We start from the raw sequence: 21,235 nt of genomic DNA on the forward strand, positions 1-21,235 counted from the left end.
TATAAGATTATTTCCAGCATGGTTTCCCTTTTTAAAAGCCTTAATTTATTTTTAAATTATAAAAAGTGGATGAATTATACAAAGCGACTCAGTTTAGAGTACAAATAGAAAATGGAGAATGAGAATTTCTGCATTTCTCTCTTTTATATATAGATGTTGCAAAAATTAGATTCAGAAATCAATCCTAAACTGTAAAATCATTACACAGTAGTAATGGTACTGGGAAAGGTATGCCAACCACACTATTGGGATCTTTCCTATGAAATGGGGGGAGATGAGGGAAGGAGAGTTGCTAGACTGAACAAAGCTGGGTGGTGTCAATGATTAAGCAGTTCAAGGGGATGGAGATAACCAAGGGACAGGGATGGTTAATAGTCTACTTTCCTTTTTCGCCCTTCTGAGTTGTTTACTACTATCTCCATCACCCAAACCTTCAATAAAAGTGCTCACCATACACAGTTTGTGTCAAGGGTACTTCAAAAGAAAAAGTAAAGAATGTCCTAAAGAGTAGCCTGGTGTGGAAAAGGGACAGATAAGTGGAAGGCATTGAATGGAGATCAAGCTTTCATCAGAAGCAAGAGATCACAGCCAGTGATGATTCAGAGAAATAGAGTCCCTCCAGAATCCCTAGAGCTACTAAGAAGGACGTTGGGTCTCTTACTGAACATGGGTTGATAACGAATCATTCCTGTTGAAAGTTTTAAGAGTAAGGAATCCAGCCGGCTGGAAGATAAGGGTTTCCAATGAGCTGACGTATGAGTTATACTGATAATACTTTTTTAATATATTTTCTAACTGTATATATATTTAGGATATTTGTTATTATATATGGATATACATATAAATTCAGATTATAGAGTTGATGTCTACCTATATGTATACAGAGGAGTTAGATCGGTCACTTTTCTCTGTGTTACAGTTTTCCACATCTCTAAGATGGTTGCAATACTTGCTCTCCCTACCTAACAGGGTTTTGTAAGGAAAGAAGAGGCAAGTAGAAATACTTTGTGAAGCACAAAGCATTATAATTGATGTAAGTCATTAAAAGGAAGCGCTAGTGGAGTAGAAAGAAATGGAATCTGGAAGCCCAGCTTTGATTTCCAACTTGTTTGCTTACAAGTTGCATAATCTTTAAAAGGTCATTGGTTTTTCTGAACATCCATTTCATATTCTATAAAACGGGGATTTTAATACACATCCTTCTTATCTCTTGGTGCCTTTACATTTTACCAGATGTTATAATATGTGACAGCCTATATAAACACTTGTGGTCCATATAGATATAAGGCATCAAATGGTCTCTTTTGTGAACATATTTAATAAAAATCTGTAATAAAAACATTCACTTCTTGTTCTATATAAAACCAAGCAGTGGAAGCAGGGGGTGTCTCCATGAATGAAAATTTCCCAGAATATTATAGTCTTTTCTAAAAAGTAGTAGTTCCCTGGACTAGGTATTACCCTATGAATGATGGCTCATTCACATTATTTTATAAGGGTTTATATTAAAGGAAGTCATGTGATTTACCAGAATTGTTGCAGGCTACATAACACTACATAACACTGAGGACAAGTCTTGAATTAAATTATAGCTGTGGCAACCCACACCTAACATCAAGACTATAGATACTTATAGTTCTGATCACTTTCTAAGATGACTAATCAATTTCCAACAAAATATGCCTGCTTCTACCTTCCCCAAATAATATTCATTCCAGGGTTCATTTCTTTGGACGTATTAAAAAGGAGGAAAGAAAAAAGTGATCAAGTTTAACAGATGATCTTGAATCAAAATTCATTCTCCATGACCAATGCAACCCTCAAATTATAAAATGAAACATTTTCAGAGCTGCAAATATTTGCAGTTAGTGGAGGTGAACTTAGAGATCACACCTCTTTTATGCGTGAAAGTAAAGATCATGTGGATGAAGTCAGAAAGTTTAAGGGAATAACCAAAGTTAACCAGATCATAGTAGATTATGAAGTGAGCCCCCATCCCTGGGAAAATAATACTGGACTTACATAAATTATTTTCTCGTGCAAAGCAGTGTGGTATCTAGTTATACCTTCCTACACCTACCCCATTCCTATGCCACCCATTTCAGAAAGTAAATACCCAGTTTTTCTCCTGTAATATCTGCTTTGCAGGCTGTTGTGATAGTTAGCAGGAGTGGGAACCAGTGTGAAGGCATGGAGAGAGCAGCTGAATAGGTGTGAACCCTGCTGGTATTGGAAAGTTAAGGACCAGAGCTTAAGCACCATTCATCTCTCTTGAACTGAGTTTATTACACATTCAGAGACTCAGAGGTTGGGGGTTGGAGGGAGGGAGGGAGCCAGGTTTGCTCTCCGCAGCTCTGGGAATCCTCAGGTGCAGATTTTGCCCAGTGGCAGTTGCAACAGAGTCATCTCCCTGATTCATCCTCCACCTCCATTGAAACAATAAAACATCTGCTTGAAAAGGAGTAAACCATGCAGGTAAGTTGGGTGGTGCTTACATTGCATACTTTAATTGACTACCCACTGGTGGTTTTATACAGGGATGAAAAAAGCCGGGAGGAGAAGTTCTCTCTGCTTCAGTACTGACAAGCTATATGACATCAGGCAAGTAACTTCTTCCTGAGCCTCAGCTGATTAATCTTCGAAATGGGAATAATACCTTGTTTGCTTAAAGGCAGGGAAATGGAAAAGTAAAATCTTCTAAAGGTCCTTTCTAAAGTCAAGGAAAGTAAAGATAACAAGAGTATTTTTCCAGCAAGAGGGTCATTTTAATAATGTATTACTTAAATATGGTTTGTTTTATGCTTGGAGTACAAAAACTTCACAAATCCTTTAAAATATTCAGACAATTAATTGTTCAGACGAGCCAGAAGCCCTGGATATCTCTCAGACATTCAGGATGATTGCTGACATAGGTGTGACTGTTGAAGACAGAGGTCCTATACAGACCTTTATCAACCTCACACACTCAGCCATTTATCCCAAAGCACTTCATTACCGTGTTTCCCTGAAAATAAGACCTAACCAATCAACTCTAACGCATCTTTTGGAGCAAAAATTAATATAAAAATTAATATCATCATATCATATCATATCATATCATATCATATCATATCATATCATATCATATCATATCATATTGGGTCTTACATTAATTTTTGCTCCAAAAGATGCATTAGAGTTGATTGTCCGGCTAGGTCTTATTTTCGGGGAAACATGGTAGTGCCAGGATAAGAAAGCCCCAGAAGGGGATGTTTATCTTCCACCAAGAGTCCTTTCAGAATGAGAAAGAACCCACAAGTCCCTGTCTTTGCAGCAGCAGATGCTGAACCCAGTCACCAGTACATTCTCCTGTTGACTTCATGGGGAGTTCTAGACAACACTCCACACCCCACAGTGTCTGCACCCCAACCCATGGGAAGGAAGAAAAAGGCCTCAGTGTTCCTTCTTGCCAACAGACTTAATTAGGGACTATCTCGAGGGGTTCAAACAAATGTAGCATTTTAATAAAGTTCTTTCTTCCAGAAACCTCCTTAGTCCCTGTGTAAATTTGTCCACCCTACTCCCAAATCAAGCAGCTCCCACTCCCACCCCCCACAATAAAAAGCAATGGGTTTCCACTTGCCTTTTATCCATCAAGTTAAGAAGGGAAATCCCAATAAAAAGATAGTTTGGCAATCTCCACCACTAAACATAGAGACAGCTGGCAAAGATAAGGCTCTGTCTCACCAGACAAGTTCAGAAATGTGGCATTCTCTTTGACATTGATATACTAAATCTTTTAAAATAAGGAATATGCTATTCAGTTATGTCCATCTTCTCATAGAAGGGAGAGTGGTGACAAGTCAGTTACTGAGCAAGTCAATTGCTGATCTAGAAATGGATCATGTGCTTGATTCTCTATGATCATTGCTGTTCTAGTTGTATGTTTAAAACACATCTTGAAATTTCTGGATTGCATAGATGGCCTCTGTTCAAATTTAAATTTACCCATCACTTATTAGTAGGGATAGGCAGTGATAGTATCATAGGCATGTGTGCCTCCAAAATCTTCATCAGCTACCTCAAATAAAAATAATAGATATTCTTTAACATGGAAATGGATGTTTTCTTAATCTTAGGCTAAGTGTGAATAAGGTCACTTATAAACCACACACATATTTGTAATGATCCTATCATTCTCTGCTTACAGTCTTTCCTCCCTCCACAATGGCTTTCCATTACACTCAGAATAAAAAAAATGAATGCCTTTATCAGGTGTAAGAAGTTCCACGTGATGTTGACCCATAGATGTGGCCATGACCTGATCTTACACTATTTTTACCTAGACACACACCAGTCTTTTAAAAATCCTTACTTTAACCAACACTTCCCTAGATGAGACCTTTGTATCCACCTGAAATTTGCGTCTCAGTGATTTCTGCCATGGCTGGCTCTTTCTTAGCACTCAGGCCTCTGCTTAACTGTCACCTCTTCTGAGAAGCTTTCCACCACCTCCCATCTATACGAGTTCCAACACTCTAGTCACCCCATTGCTGCTTTATCTCTCTTCACAGCACATATTACCACCTTTATGTTATGCTGCTACGTGTTCAACTATTTGTCTACCTTCCTCGATCAGAATATGAGCCCAAGGAAGAGACTTTGCTTATGCTGTTTACTGTATCATTCTGAGTCCAATTAGAAGGAAAAGCACACAGTAATTGGAATAAGGAAAGTTTAATATAAACAATTATTAACTATGACAGGAAATGGAACTAAACAAGGATTGGTGAATAAGAGGTAGAGAGAATCCTAAAGAATATAGAACTAGCATATATAAGGAGCAGCTGTTAAACCTAAGGCTGAGATCAGAATCCGGAAAGAGCCTCCGCAAGACCCACACATACCCTATGGCTGAAATCCAGATCTAGTTTGAGGGGCAGGTGGACCCTGCTGGAATTTGCCTTCTGGAACTTCCCAGATATCCACTCTCCAGAACTTACTGGAAATCTGTCCCCTGGGGTGCCAGGGAAAGCTGGGGTACCAGGAGTGTTCAGGGAGATGTCTCATCAGAGGCACTCAACTCCAAAATCACTTAGGGAAGCTGTGGGCTGTAGGTTGCTACTAATGGCGGCCTGTGCTGTAGGAACCTGCCTGGCTTGCATACTAGAACAAAGAAGCATAACCTTTTCCTCTTATAATGTCTCCAGCACCCTGTATTGACAAATATTTGGTACCAATTGGCAGAGGAAACTATTTAAAAGGCCCAGATACATTTTCACACAGCAGGCAAAGAGGATATATTTGGAGCTGAAAGACAATACATTAAAAAAATAGCCACATTTACTGTTAAATTCCCTTATCCTAGCACATATTAGGTGCTCAATAAATATTCTATGGAAGAATAAATGATTTATAACATATCACCTAAGTGAAAAGAATGGGATTGCTTGCATATATCACTTTAAAATACGAATCACCAGGCCTAGCTTCTAACAGGAATGCTATTGCTGAGCCCCATCCACATGAAAATTCTGGAGCTCTCCACTGGTATAAGACAAGCCTCAAGTGACTTCACATCTTGGCTCATCAGTTTGTGAGAAGCACAATGAAAGAAGCAGAAGCAGAGAGCAGAAGAGACAAAAGCAGCCATGAGCTCCATTCACTTTCTGTGTTGAGCCCCAGGCTGAGCCACTGGTTGCTTCACTTGACATCTTTCTGAGACATCACTGTGAATTATGTAGATCTGCTGTGGAGGCAAAATGTGAAACATCCAAGGGCTGTATTTTAAAACTGTACTTAATAAAAAAATAAACATCCTGATTTCTCTAGCCACTCTTCTGTTGACACCGACTGTAGAGAGAATTTAGGAGAAATGTTCCTGCTACAAGCTATTTGATATCTCCTAAGAGAGCAAAGTTTTTCCCTATGTCCATGACCCATTCAATAGCTCTTCAGGTTCTGTTATTAGGATTCTCATTCCGTCCTGCGAAGTGGCTGCACATAATTTCAAGAGTATGGCCCAAATAATGTGGAAGCTTTCTATATTGACACAACGTGGTGTTCACTCATAATGCCATCAACAAACATTTGCTGAGTGCCAACTATGTGCCAGACATCATTCTAAGTATTTGGAGTGCAGCCATGAACACAACCATGTCCATCTTCTCATGGAACTTGCTAACATTCTGTCTAGAACAGATAACATGGAACTTCCTACAGAGGCACTGTGGGTGATTTAACAAACTATTCAGCAAATAACCAGCACTAGAATAAAATGTGGTCTTTGCTGGGGTTCTTAATAAATGTACTGTCCTAGTGCAGAAATGGTAACACTCAAGTCTTCTACCTTTTGGTTCTTGGGAATGTTTCAAAACAGCGCTGTCCAAAGGAAATATATAAGCCACATAGAGTAACTTAAAGTTTTCTAGTATTGGAAGTAAAAAGAAATAGACAAAATTAATTTATTTTGTTTAATCAATTACATTCAAAATACTAGAAGTTTTCAACATGTAATCATTATAAATTATTGAGCTGTTTCACTTGGATTTTTGTGTACTATTCAAAATTAGTCTATGGGTACTTAATAGCACATTTCATTTTGGACTGGCCACATTTCAGGTGCCCAACAGCCATGTGTGGGGAATGGACTGAGGAGGTACAGAAAACTGTCCAGAGTCCTCCATCTTCTTATTTGGGGGATGGAGGAGAAGATATTTGCTTAATTGAAACATTCTGTGAACTCTAGTTACGGATTTTAGTAAAAACAGAAAAAAAAGAGGAAGGTGATGACCACCATAGCCCTCCTTTGCCCCAGCCATCCACAGTGCCCAACACAGAAAGGCCCATAGAATGTGCTAAGTTGGATATTAAGTCATTGTTTGATTTGTCTACTGAGGCAAGAAGTGTGGTTAAGAATGGGGCGGGAAGGTGGGGGAGGACTTGGTGACAAGAGCAGGCGACCCAGGGCAGGCGGCACTTCCATCCTTAGTCCTCATCCAGCGGGGAGCAGCTCCTGGGTCTTAACGGGAGGCCATGCCGCTCGCACCCTTAGGTTAGGCAAAGGGCACTCAGAAATAAACGTCCAAAACCCAGACTCTTAAATTAGCCAAACCCCTTTGACTTTTGTCGCTTTCCAAAACCCTCCCTCCCTCAAAGCTCAGAGGTTCACTGGGAAAGGGTGTGAGCGGCATGGCCTCCCCTTAAACCCAGGAGCTGCTGCCCGTTGGATGAGGACTAAGGGTGGAGGTGCTGCCTGCCCTGGGTCGCCTGTTCTTGCCACCAAGTCGTCCCCCACCTCCTTAGCCCCTTCCCTAAGGATGCCTTAACTCCCTAAGCTCCCCGCCCCCCCATCTCTGCCGCCCGACCTCCCCCACCTTCCCAGCCCTTGTCTCTGCGGTGGCCGACCCGCCATCTCTCGTGGCACGCGTGGCCCCTGCCCATTTCACCCGCGACAAACTGGACTTGTTCCTCCAAAAAGAGGGAAAAAGAGGAACAGTCTTTTTCCTCCTGAACAGGGGGAAGGAGCATCCTGGGGCGCACAGGGGCGTTTTCTTCCTAGCGCAGGGGCTGGCCCCCAGTTGTCACTGCTTTGGTGTGGACCCATTGACAGTGTACGGGGTGAGGATGGCCCCCTCGAGAAAGTTTCTTTGGGAATCCGGCGACCCCTGCCCCGGGCCTCCCGCCCCTCGCGGATACCCCGCCGTTAAGGCCCGCACGGCCCCGGGGCGCAGCGCCTTGGGGCGCTTCTTTGAGCAGAGTTGCTGGCGGGAGGCGGTTCCGCTTCGGGGTTAAATGGCCATCGCAGCCCTCACGGGGCTCGGGGAGCCCCCCCGCCCCCCGCCCCGGGCAGCGTCTCGCGGCTCTGTCTCCGGCTCCAAACAAGAACAGGGGCCCGAGTCCGCGTTCACACGGAAAATTATGCCGGCTCCAGCCGCGCGTAAAATTGATGTGAACTGAACGAAGTGGGATCGGCCTGATCCTCCCTCTCTTGTCTCAACAGGGGTTTCGGCGCGTTACACAAGGCCGAGCTTGTCTCTTTAAGGAGACATTGGACCCTAATTAGTCCGCATTCCTGGCGCGGCCGCGGAGCAAGGGGCCGAGGTGTTTGGGTTGGAGGGGGCTGGGTGGGAGGACCAGACTCAGAAGTCTCACCGCCCCCTCCACCCTCTTTATTTTGCCGCCACCACTGCCACCAACACCCAGTCCTGAAGAGGCAGCCAGGGCGGCAGCAACAGCAGCAGCCGCCGCCGCCGCTTCTCCCAGGCCCACGTTACTTTGATTGACAGCTGAACAAATGTTTCTACGGTTCGAACGCTCGCGCTAAGGACCGTCCGCTCAGGCGTAGCTCCGCCTTGGGCGGGCCATCTCCGCTCCGCCTCCTCCAACCACATTACGTTCTGTTCATTGGTCCGAGCTACAGAGGACGCCCGGCCCCCACGTGGGTTCCAGCCCGACCGGCTCCTCCCCACTGGCTCGCCATTTGTCAGCAGTGAAATGATGGGCAGTAACACAGAACGGCGATTAATGCTCAGCCATCTCTGATTGGTTGCTGGAGACGCCTGCTGCGCCCGGGGTGGGCGGAGCGCTTGGAGAGTGCCCCAGAGCGGTCGCGTGGCCGGCCGGTGATTGTAGTCAATCTGGCCGAATCCTCAGTCGCGGTCGCCAGGGGCGCACTACATCTCCCGGGATGCTCCGCGGTCTCTCCACGGACGGTTGTGAATATGTATCAGAATGTTAATGATTAGCTGATGCTAAATTTGGTCAAAGAAGTCACCTACACAGAGCGTGTTGTTAGAGCTGTTCTGAGCGGGTGTTTTGGGCTGTTGGCTGCCGTCCTCCCCTTCTCACACACTTGTATATTATTTTGAGGTGGTGTTCGCGGAGTTTGAAAGGGGAGAGAATTAAAAAAAAAAAGCCGCAAGCGTTTCACTCTCTTATTTTTATAATCCCCTTCAATTTGGGGTTAAAAAAAAAAAGACAAGAAAACAGGAAGGAAGAAAAATAAGGAAATGATGTGGTAAAAGAAGCTAAAAGGTGCCTTTTAAAAAATCGTTGCTGTGAAGTGAAAAAAATCTCCAGAGAAACCAAAAAGCACCGCCGAGACCTCTTCCGAACCAAAGGAGTTTGTGTTTGCTTTTAGGAAAGAAGAGAGAGATCATTCATTCGGAGGAATACCAACCAATTAAAAGACAAATAAAAAAAAGTTTGGAGTGGGACGCCGAGCGAGCGCGAGCAGGCGGGCGGCGTTGCCGGCGGGCGCTGGGGCGCGGAGCTAGCACTTCCCCGGCCTGGGTGAGCTGCGCGGACGCGGCGCCGGGTTCGGCACACGCGCCTCGGCGGAGCGGACGTCGGAGCGTTGCCGCGGGAGACGCGCGCCGGACAATGCCCGCGGCGGGCCAGTGACGCCCGCGGGGAATGCGGAGCGGGCCGGCTGCCCGCACCCAGCCGCCGCCGCCGCCGCGCGTTCCTGCCGCCAGCGTCACGCGAGACCCGGCGGGGGCCGGGACCGCCCGAGCCGCCCCTCGGACCCGGCCGGCCGCCACCGCCGCTGCCTCCTCCTCGGGGCCATTAAAGCAAATGAGCCGCGCGCCTCTGCCCAGCGCAGCCAAGTAAATCGGTTTGGATGATTCGCGATCTGAGCAAGATGTACCCGCAGACCAGACACCCGGTGAGTGCGGGCGGCGGGGCGCAGACGCGTCGGGTGCCGGGGGATTCCCCGCGTCGCCCCCTGCGCTCCGAGTGGCGTCTCTGGCCGCAGAGGCGTGGAGGGCGGCTCCCACCCGCGTCCCGCTCGGGGAGCGGACGGCCGCCCCCCGCCCCCCGGCGCGGTGGCACTCTGTGAGATGGGGTGCGGAGAGGCAATTGAGTTGTAGCCATTTTCTTATTGTTGTCTTTGAAGCCCTTGGAAGCCGCGCGGAGCCGTGAGCCGTCCCCGCGCTGCGACTCCGGGGGGGGGGGGTGGCGAGCGATGAAAGAGGCGCGACTCCGCGCCGGGGCGGGGAGGGCGCCCTCGGCGGCGGCGCGGCCGGTCCCGCGGCGGCGGGCGAGTGCGAGTTGCCGGCCCCTTGCGCCGCGGGCTCCGGGGACACGCGAGCCAGCCGGCCAGCCGTCCGGCCGAAGAGGGTGGAGGCCGCGTGCCGCCTGCCCCCAGCCTGACCACGGCCCGACGCCATGGCGCGAGTCCCCCCGACGGCCCAGTTTCGATTCCGGGTGGGGAGGGAGTGGGCTCGCCGCGCCCGGGGCGGAGAGCGGGGTCCCGACCCCGGGGATGGGAGGGGGACGCGGGGGCCCGGGGCACCCCGAAACCAGTTCCTGCCGGCCTGTGCGGCGAGGTGGGGCGGCAGCAGGAGTTCCCGTCGCTCTTTGCCGCCTGCACTGAATCCCCTGCCCCCGCTAGCTCCTCGCGGGGTGTTTTCTCTCTCTCCTTGCCTCGCTGTGATGTGGGCTAATTAAATATCTTATTGTTCTTTAGGCACCGCATCAGCCTGCTCAACCCTTTAAATTTACAATTTCCGAGTCCTGTGATCGGATTAAGGAAGAGTTTCAGTTTTTACAGGCTCAATACCACAGGTAACGATATTGACTTTAGCGGATCCTCTTGTTTGCTTAGCTCGTGCCCGCCCCCCCCCACTCCCACCCCCACCCCCCGTGTTTTGTTTTTGTTTTTGTTTTGGCCACCACAGAGATGTTATCATTTTTCTTTGTGGGCAGAAAGGGCAAGTCGAGGCCTGTTTTTCTGGGGCAGGTGTAAAGAAATGAACCATTCCTCCCCTTCTGCCGTAAATGAAAAAGGAAAGAAAAAAAAGAAAAGGCAGGCAGAACAATCGAAACCGAGGAAGACTTGGAAAACGCTGAGGCCAAACTTTCGGTATTGATTTATTGGGGCCAGGAGAATGGAAGGTGGGGGAAGATTCTGGGGCCTTTTGACTTCTTTGGTTCTTTCTTACTACGGGCTTGATTCCTCCTCACTTCTTTCTGCCATTCCGTTGGAATACAAGAGCTGCGAACCCTGGGAAGTCGCAAGTGAGCGGTTTCGTTACTTTTACGCTGAAAAAAAATGCTTTTGTTTTAGGAACGATCGTCAGGCGTGGAGGGCTTTTGAAATATTTTTCTTTCGTTGGCTTTTTAATGACGTGTAGTTTTTATTTCATACATGCAAGACCCAAAACAAGCCACTGAACCCAATCCACACTTTGCCCCTGGGTGGTGGTATTCAACTTGTCTCTGTTTTGGAGGGAAAAAATGAGACATCATTCATAAGCTGTGCTTGATTCATATTTTCATTAGTCTCTTCGTGGAACATTTAAAGAAAAAAAAAAAACTCCCTTGTGACATTTTGGGGGACTTGGTTGTGTTTGGATATGTAGACATTATTGATTTTATTGTTCTTGTTTTATTAAGTGAATTTAGTGAATATTCATTTCTGGATGAGTTTCCGGAATTAAATTGGCTAGAGGGTTTCTTTTTTCTTTAAACAAACAAAACCCCACATTTGATCCTTATTGAAAGGGCAAGTCTAGGATGGTTCCAATCACCCCTCCCCCCCCTTTCTACTTCAATAATGAGGGTGGTGTTTAAGACAGTTGATTAGGCATTTTGTAGGTGATGATTTAGGAGAGGGAAATAATGTGTGTTTAATTTACATTTGAAGGATGTAAGTCAAGAAGATCTCTGTTGTACTTAGATTTCTTTATGTCTTGAACAGCCTGAAGCTGGAATGTGAGAAACTCGCCAGTGAGAAGACTGAGATGCAGCGGCATTATGTCATGGTAAGAAAACTGTCATAGATTCATCGTGTCTATTAGTTGGGGATACGGAAAAGCAAGAAGAATACGTTCATATTGCTGGAGGCTGCGGGATAGCTCCCAGTCAGTGCCAGTGCAGTTGGGGTTGTGAGAATGTGACCATTAGCAACCTGTAATTCTAGGATGGTATAACTTGCCCGTGACAACCAGCTTTGATAAGAATTTTCAAAAAGTTCAGCTACAGTGGGGTATAATTTTCTGTGCTTTGTTTGTACAGATTGAAAAACAAGCACAAAACCTCATTTATGTTTTGTTTAGAGCCACAAGCAAAATATCTTTGTGTTAGTGGTTTTCTTTGTTGTTTTATTGCTCTTGCTCTAAACCATTTTAACCAATTTTTCTGGCAACTTAACATTTCAATGGGTTTTATTTCTTTAAAGATGGGTATTATTATGTTATTATACTGATTATTATATTATACTGATGGCTAACAAAAAGACACCAGATACCTATTTAAAATTTCCCTCTTTGTGTTAGTAGCGCCTATGTATTTGTGTATTTTCAATTTCTATAGTGTTACATTGGTTTGAGGAGTGTTGTCTCCTGTATACACTCATTTGTTCTCACAGAATTTCTGTAATGCCAGTTACACTACATGTTCCAAAAAAATCAGATCTGCATTTTCAGAAGTATTACCAAGCATATTTTTATGCTTGTTCACAAAGGCTCCGGAGTAGCTCATTCATTTCCTGTCAGGCCTTTCCCCTTTGACTGTATGAACATTAGCAGTACACTGAAAATGAGAAACTGAACTCGGAGGTAGCATCACTTTTTGGAACAGTTCTTTCAAAGCATCAGCATTTGTATGAGACACATTTTGCCATTAACTTGCTCGCTGTGCCCAGGAATTAGTCCATATGCTACCACATTTTCATGAGATCTTTTTCATTCACCTGCTTCTGATGTATAAAGACAACTGGAGATGTTAAGAATGCTCTGTTTGAACTTGATTTTCTTAGTTTTGTGAGTTATTCTCTTGGAGTCTGTCTTAAGGCTGCTAGTTTATTAGGCTAACGGTAGTAGTACAATATACCTCCTGATTTAACAGCAGAGGTGTTATGGATATTGGGTTTAGATGAGGCTTTTATGTTTGTTTTAAACATATTTGGGGGAATTTTGAACAAACAAGGGAGATTGACGAAAGATATGAAATAATTGCTTTTCCTTCTTTGACAGTATTATGAAATGTCCTATGGGTTGAATATAGAAATGCACAAGCAGGTGAGTTATTTATTTCTTTATAACCATATTAAATGACAGTAATACAATGCACTTTAGAAAGAAAATTGTATGTTTTACGTTTTATTCTGCACATTTATTTTTGTGGCTACCTGCATTTCAAAAGACTAGTGGAGAGAATTACATGTGATTCCCCATCTTTTTTGCATAGTATCCTTATTTTTATAATTTTAAAAATGTGATTTAAAATGTCTCAGTGCATGTTCAACTTTGTACACTGTAAAAAAAGGATGCTAAATTTTAAAATAGCTCTTATTTTTCTTTTGATAGAGTTAATTTATGCATTTTGGGCATTGCAAACTTGTCTTATGAAAGAGCTTTTCTTGGAAAATATTAAAAAGGATAACTGTAAATTGTGTGGAGCCTTCATTGACTTGGTGTAAAAGAATGAATAGAGGGTCAGCTGGGAGGATCAAAATGAAATTTGTGGCACTAGAAAAGAAATTGATGTAAAATCCTTATACTGGTCCCCCGAGCCTACTTAGTTGGATCTTACCAGGCACTGTAACTGTTACTCCCCAAATTTGTACGAAGTAAATGAGCCTGAGAGGAGGATATGATAAGGTCAACACAGGATCTTGAAATCTAGCAGTTAGTTCAGCCAAAAAAAAAAAAAAAGGATAATCATTAGTCAGAAAGCATTGAGAAGTATGATTCAAACAGCCTTTTTTTTGGAAGGAGACGGAATAAAATGGTTTGAGTTTCCAAGATAGAAAAATAGCATATATATAAAATATTATTTGGCAATAATAATTCCTCTAGGAGGCATTCATTTTTAGTGATCGCCTAGGGAAAGTACTTCAAGTCTGACTCAAGCATTTCAGAGTAGGTGTGTATGTGTTTACCTGCTGGAAAAAGACAAGGGAAAACTTAATGCTTTTCATGTCTTATTACACTCATGGTGGATGTCATTACCTTCTAAGTTTAAAAAATATGACCACATATTATTAGGCTTTTACTACTTATGATTCCTTTATGGATGTTCAGAATATACTCACATAGTAGAGCTAGAGCTTTAAAACATGACTGTTAGATAATAAAACGATTGGATAAGCAGTATTTGAAAAAGTTGCGGAAAAAATAAGTCATTACTTACACCGAGGATTGTCTGTTTCAGATACTTTTTTTTAAGTGTATTTATTTGGTTATGTCAGTATTAACATTATAATATAGTTTGTTCTGTGTTAAAATTAAGTTTTTTACTTTGGCATCTTTGCCATTTCTGTCTAGATTAATAATGTAAATATCTCATGCTTAAACAAAATCCATCAGGCTTATGGATGGACTTCCCTTAGTTCTACCCTACAGGAATAAATTACATGAGAGATACTGTTTGTTAGTTGTCCTTATTACATTCGTTTTTAGGCCTGGATCTTGTGCATGTCTTTTTTTTTGTCCTCACCCCCACCCAAGATTAATTGATTTCTTTTTAAAGATTGGATCAGATGATTAATGTCCCTTTATTTTTTTTCCTGTATCTTATTTAACATAACAGATCTCTTTATACCATTTACTGTTCAGAGAGGCACAGAGTTTGTAGTATTTGGCTGTATTTTTTTTTTGGTGGGGGGCTGGGGGAGGCTGTATGGGAGATCCCTTAATTTTACACGTTTTATACCTCTGTAATTCTGTCATCTTGTCCTACTGACTTCAGATACCATCTATTTAAAATCGAGAATGGAGTACATTTTCCCTTTTTTTTTCCTTGCTTTTAAATTCAATCATATCAAGAATCCTGAGGGCAGTTTATCACATTATGAAATATAGACAGGCCTGAAAACCACCTACTTATTATATTTTCTTTCTTTTACCCCTTAAGCACAGAGGCATATCTGTCTTTATTTGTTTTCCTAGGCAGACAGCCTTGGTTCTTCTTGGCCTCTCTTCCAGATGCACTTGCTGGATACCCTCGTAATGGAAAGCAGCAATAATGCAGGGAAGTTGCCCTGCGGCATAATTGGGTCTCATTCTCAAGATCGGGTTAGGTTTATTCACTTATTAGATTTGTGTCTCTGAAGGGTTCAAGAGTAGGAGTCCCCGGAGTCCTTGGAAGTACCCTAGTAATTGGTGGCCCTGATATTTGAAACCTTTGTGTATTTTTTGGTTAATGCTCCTGTTCTTCTTGGCTGCTGCCAGCCACAGCGTATTTATTTTTAGAGAAATTTTTCATTGGAACAGAAAATGATGGCTGTGATGGAGTCATGACTCTGTGACTTAGCAAATTGATAAAAGGATAAAAAGCACAGAGCAGTGACAAACAGGGTCAGGGTCCGGTATTATGGCCCCTCCCCTTTCTGTATGATGCTTATCGTCAGTCACCCTGTGTTGATTCTGATAGAGGACTATAAAGTGAAACCTTTGGGGAATTTGTCATTCTGAAATGAAAGCTAATGTAATTAGTACCAATTAAAGTACATTTAGTAAATTGGATTTAATCTTAATTAAGCCTGCAGAATGTTGCCAATTTTTAACAATTATGTTTGAGAACATAATTAATTTAAATTTTGGTAACTGAGTAAATAGCATTAGTCTGGTAGAATTAGTTGATTTTTTTTTTTTTTAAAGGAGAACTCGGTGACATGACATGGAATTAGAGCATAAAATAAGAATCTAATTTTTGGTAATCTTTAGTAGGATCTGTAGAGCTGAGCAGATGAAGCTGGGAAAAAAAACCCAGAAAAGTTAAAGACAGGAGTGTTTTAGGCTATAGTGTGACCTGGTGCTTCACCACTGTCTTAAGTTCTAGCATGAAAGTGAAGATGACAAATGGGACATGGTTGGAAGGCATATGTTTTATTGTGATGTCTTTATAAGGGAGTTTTTGAAAATGAAAGAACATTGGCCTTTATTCCCTAAGGATTTCCCTAAGTGTGGGGTTTTTTGGTTTTTTTTGGATGGGATAGTTGACCCACCATTTACTTGCTACTTTTTTTGCTGATTGTTCCCTCTTTATAAATACAGAGTGGCTTCTAAATGGGTCAGTGACCGTGGGCAGAACAGGGTGATGCATGCATTTGATAACATTGCTAAACGTTGCTTGTTCCCAGCCTTCACCTGTAATGCTGTAATTAAAGAAGACTGCCCTGATTTAATCTGACAGCAGTAGTTACCACTTTAAAAAGTGAATATTGGATGTAGATTAGGAGTAATAGGTAGTATGTGAATTCATCCAATGTGAACTGTAAATGGAGGTGAACATAACACATTTCGAGAACATCTCATGATTACTTCATCGTTAATATTCTGTAATCTGAAGCGCTCTTTGCTTCTACAAAAATTTAGTTTAGCATTTGAATTTTGGAAATTAGAACATTTTAGAAATCTGTAGTTAGTACCTAAAAGAAATGAGTACTGCATATTTATATATACGTGTTTGTGTTTATGTGTGTGTAAATGCATATATTATGTGTATGCATGTATATAATGTGTATGCATGTATATATGTGTATACGTAAAATTATTATTTTTTAATCAGAGCAAGAAAACTCCTGTTTCACTCCAAGCCATGTAAATTTTATTATGAGACTTGGGCCACAACCATTTGAGTGCTGCTAAAATATTAATTGAATAGAAATGAAAGGGCCTTGCCAACTGATAGGATATCATAATCATAGCCTCTCTGGTCGATGGTAAATGATGATAAATGACATTAGGAACCTTTTAGCAAACTGTAATAACTACAAGGAGGGAAGCAGTATGGATTTGCATTATATCTGATACCCTCTAGTACCAAGTGGATTGCCAATACTGCTTGTTTAGCATTTTCTAAGGGCAATAGGATATTGATTTCTGACTTACAAGGAACAGCTCTATTTTCACCATTGAAAAGTATTGCAGGTTGTTAAGAAGAAATTGACTTGAAGAGGCCGACTGCTGCCCATCATGGAGCAAATAAAGCAAAACTGCCGAAGCATGGTGGAGCAGCGAGACGGGCCCTCAGCAATTTGTTGCTATTAATTTACCATGCTCGACAGCAAATCAATCGGCATCTACTTCATCTGCTGGAGAAAATGCTGTCCAGGGCAGATAAAAGGCTCGGCATGGTACAGGGAATAGACTGGATTGGCCAAAAGGAGGCTGCAGTTAATGTGTAAATAAGTGAAATCAAGGCCACAGTTGCAGAGGAAGCTGTTGTTAATTAGGTTGGTGCTTTTTCGTGAACCATTTTAGAAAGCAGCTGAGGATTTAGAGAATAGAAAGAGATTTATTGAGGTTGAAGTAATATACGACTGGCATGACATTCCAGCCTTGAGTGTACTTGATTCTAGGGTGTAGTAAATTTATTTGGGGACAGTGCTTGCAATGAAAGTCAGTTTGTTTAAAGTTCTGTGTAGACCAGATTTCTCAGAAAACTTGTTTTGTGCGTTAGTCATTTCTTGCCTATCTCCTGTCTTAGATTGTATATGCTTAGAATTGGAGTAGCAGATAGAGGAGTGGTGTTTGAGAATGTAGGCAAAAATGTGTCTGTTGTATTCTTAGGCGGTGACTAAGTATGTTTTTCAGAAATGGATGTGATTGAGCTCTTGTATAATAATGAAAGTGAACTATTGTCAAAGCTGGGGTGTTCTGGCTGAAAGTAACTAATAAACCAATGAAAATTTTGCTGATAAAACTTTCTTTTGCTGTATAAACATTGGAAAATGATAATCTAGAGGGGCTGCACAGTGAATGGAGACCAGTAAGACTGAAAAATCTAAGAGATTACAAGTGAAATTTTGATGACTGCAAAAAAACTCCAGATACAATTAGGAGATCGTGTGTGTGTGTGTGTGTGTGTGGGGGGGGGGGATTATTTGTGTTTTTGAGTTTTTCATTAAGGTATAAAGCCACCTTTTCTAATTTAAGATTACTCATATTTTGATAATATTCCACAATGAATACTGACCAAGTGGAGGTTATTGGTAGTGTTATTTTCTACCCTGCCTTTCTGATTTGCACATTTTGGGGATAGGAAGCCAACTTCAGCCTTGTTTAGTAAATCAAGGTATATGTAGACTTTAAGTTACAAATTTTTGAGAGGATCTAGCATTAGCAAAACTGTGAGAGGATCTAGCATTAGGATAGTTGATACCAAGTGGCAGTGCCTTTGGCAGGACCCAGTGAGCTGTTGTTTTCCTTGTCACAGGACCTTCAAGAGAAGCAGATCTGGTGGAGGAATTTGACCTGTCAGGGAATGTGCATAATTAGGAGTGTTTTCTGGATGGCATAGGTTTCCCCCTTTTCTTGCATGTTGGGCTCTTAATTTTTTCTTTCTTGAGGTCTCGTAGAATATCTAAAGGTGTTTCACCTACAGCAGTGATTGTGGAGTGGAATGGGAATTTCCTTTTAATGGAAGCGAATGTTTATTATATATCTGGCATATACTTGCCACACTGATCTGGGCACATTGCCAGAATTCTTTAGTTCTCACAATGATCCTAAGAAAGGGATTATGTCCAATCAAAAGATGATTAAACAGGATCAGATTTGCACATGGTGATATGGTTATTAGGTAGTGGATTCAGGACTTCAGATGAATTTACCTGGGAGGATGTCTCTTAGCACATAGGTCTACTTTGGGTTGGAGATTCAGCCCCAGTTCATTCCTGGAATGGGGAGCTCCCTGGGAGACTGGGATAGTCTTTAGGTTTTTCCTTGAGTCACCGAACTTCAGGCTCATCCTCAGAACTCCTGGAGTGTGGAGGTATTCTCTACAGCCCTGCTTAGATAGAGTTAGGGCCTGAAGGCTTGTCCTGGACTTTCTGTCCGGACTGCTTTTAGTGGATGAGAGGGCAGGGGTTGCTTTCTTTCACTTGGAGTCTCCCACAAATGGGGCAAGGAGAGTTGTTTGCTTATCATGATCTGGTTTGCTTCCTCCCTGGGCAGCCTATTTCTCATTTGTTTACAAACTTGCTCTTCTTCCATTTAACTTTTATCTTTTCCTTGTGGCTTCTAAAACTATGCCTGAAGACAACGGGCTGTTTGTTAATCACCAGCTTGTGGGTTCTTGAAGGGGGAAGCTAGGAGAGGAAAATGTGATGTTTTGTGGCCTCTTTGTAGTTCAGAAAGAAGTTCTTAGATGCAGGAAATCACACACAACTCAAACTTTTAAATGAAGGCAAATGTTTTGCTTTTACGGTTAAAAGATTTTCTTTGCAGCATTCAAACAAAGAGATATTTCCTTCTTACTGCCGTATACTCCCTACTAGATATTGTTTATTTTTATTTTTTGTTTTGCTGGGCAAAATTCTTTGTAGCCTAAGTAAAATCCCTTTAAGCTGAGTTGGACTAATAAACTAACAAGACTTTAGGTAGACTGTTGCAACCTCAGTGAAGTCTAGATAGTGCTGCAGACACCGGCCTCTCATTCTGACATTCTTCATTTCATCTTTCCTTTTTCTAGAATTCTACTTTTTTTTTTTTCTTTTTGCACTATTGAATAGGTAAAGTCAATGGGGAATTAAATGTTTAAAATACTCGTATACAGTTAGAAGTTACTTGTATTTGTTTTTAATGAGAACATTTTTTATTGCCTTTGATGTGACTGGATAGTCTGATGTATCATTACAGGACAGCAGTGATATATTTGGTTATGGAGCAAATGAAAGGGACATGATATTTAGAAGGTACTTTCCGTTGATCCCTCCCCATACCTTCTCTTAGAAAATGCAAACACTCCGGCAGTGGCAGCACATCCAGTGGTCTTGTGGTTAAGGTGTCATCACTTTGGCGAGTGTGGCTGTTGGAGAGAAGTAGGAGGCAGCACGTTGAGGTGTAGGCAGCTGAGTATTTACACTGATGATGACGTTTTGCAAGGCTTAGGACTGGACTTGTTTGGAGTAAGTGCACTGCAGTGTTCTTGAAATTGCTCTCCTTTAAGAGGGAAGGACCTCAGAAGTTACAGTCAAAAGCGAACATTAGAGTTGTTTTGACTTTGCCTTAGTAACAGCTGTCCGTGGTGGTTGTTTTATATCTGTAAAGAGGGATTTAACTGGCATTCATCAACACAAATGTGTATACCCTCTCTGTTTTCATTGGACTTGACCCAGCGTTTATGCCAAGCTCTTGCTATTTCTCTACCACCAAGCCAAAACGTTCCTCAGAGAGCGGTAGTGTGTAACCCATAGTCTACCCAGGGGGGTGAAGGTTAAGGTGTGATTTTCTTAGCTGGATTGTGAAAGAAGCAGAAGAGAAATACCCTCTGAAGTCCCCTAGGTACTCTGTCCTCTGGTGAGTGGGTCACATTATCATTTGTGAGGATTTTGCCCACAAATGTGTCACAGTTTGTGTTGTGAAGGGAGCTTCTGCGTTTCATGGAAAGAAAGGATGGCTGCCTGTTGGCCTGGTACCGGACTTGGGCTCCATCCACAACCGCACTGGCCATGGTGTGCCTCGGATCCTGCAGTGACCTGGTGTTTGCAGCAACTGAGGCAGTGAGAGCTTGCGGGAAGAAAGATGGATATTGACGTTCTGATTTTTCAGCAAGCTTATTTTACTTATTATTCTAATTAGAATTCTGTTCTTATTTTCTAACTATTTTCTAACTATGTATTCTGCTTCTGGTCTGGATTATTTTGGTTAAAGAATTTGAAAATGCAAGGAAACATAACTGGAAAGAACAGCAATTGTATAAATTATGAACACCAGTGCTCTTTCTTTACAGAGATCTTAATGCGTTTTACATGTTCTCCTTAATCTTCCTGATGTTCCTATAAAGCAAGTAGCAAGCTTGGATCCATGTATTTATTTAAATAGCTTCTGTCCGTGGAGTACCCGACAGTTTGCCAAGTAGTGTCATTCCACTGGCCTTCTTGAACAGACGACACTGAGGCTTAAGGGCTTAAGAGACTAGCCCAGCGTCACAGTACTGGAGGATCAGCATGCAGGCAGCGAGATCAGGGCGCACGCAGGTCTGTGAAAGGCAAGAGGTTGCAACGTAGCCAGAGTCCATGGCAGAAAAGGAAATGGGTTTCTTACTTCCCTTCCAGGGCTTCCTTCACTGACCACGCTGTTTGCCAACAGCAAATAGTGTTCTTGTTTCTGTGATGCTCTTGACTATGCAGCATGGGGAGCACAGGGGTGCTACTGGCGATCTAGGAAGTGTTACAGTGTCATCTCTAGCTAGAGATTGGATCTGTGTGTTTGTGTATGAGTACAGAGCCTCCCACTTCTTTCCTCTACCATTCATTCCTATGTCTGGGCCTTGCCCAAAGGGAGGCTAAGATGCGCAA

At 42.7% G+C, this 21,235-nt stretch overlaps 1 protein-coding gene across 9 annotated transcripts in view; it reads left to right on the forward strand.

Moving 5' to 3' along the window:
- Positions 1–8,728: 8,728 nt before the first annotated feature.
- The window catches only part of TLE4 (TLE family member 4, transcriptional corepressor), a 142,402-nt gene continuing 129,895 nt past the window's right edge, over positions 8,729–21,235 (forward strand). For 4 of the 9 annotated variants that reach the window (XM_081066080.1, XM_081066081.1, XM_081066084.1 and 1 more), the window contains exons 1-4: positions 8,729–9,649; positions 10,454–10,551; positions 11,687–11,750; positions 12,963–13,007. In XM_081066080.1, coding sequence (XP_080922206.1) covers positions 9,605–9,649; positions 10,454–10,551; positions 11,687–11,750; positions 12,963–13,007 — 252 coding nt within the window. In that variant the 5' untranslated portion in view covers positions 8,729–9,604. Of the gene's footprint in view, positions 9,650–9,795; positions 9,820–9,993; positions 10,192–10,453; positions 10,552–11,686; positions 11,751–12,962; positions 13,008–21,235 lie in introns of those variants that run through there. The other 5 variants (XM_081066082.1, XM_081066083.1, XM_081066086.1 and 2 more) reach the window with 2 other exon arrangements.

This window comes from Rhinolophus hipposideros (genome assembly GCF_964194185.1).
Source record: "Rhinolophus hipposideros genome assembly, chromosome: 11".
Lineage (NCBI taxonomy): Eukaryota > Metazoa > Chordata > Mammalia > Chiroptera > Rhinolophidae > Rhinolophus > Rhinolophus hipposideros.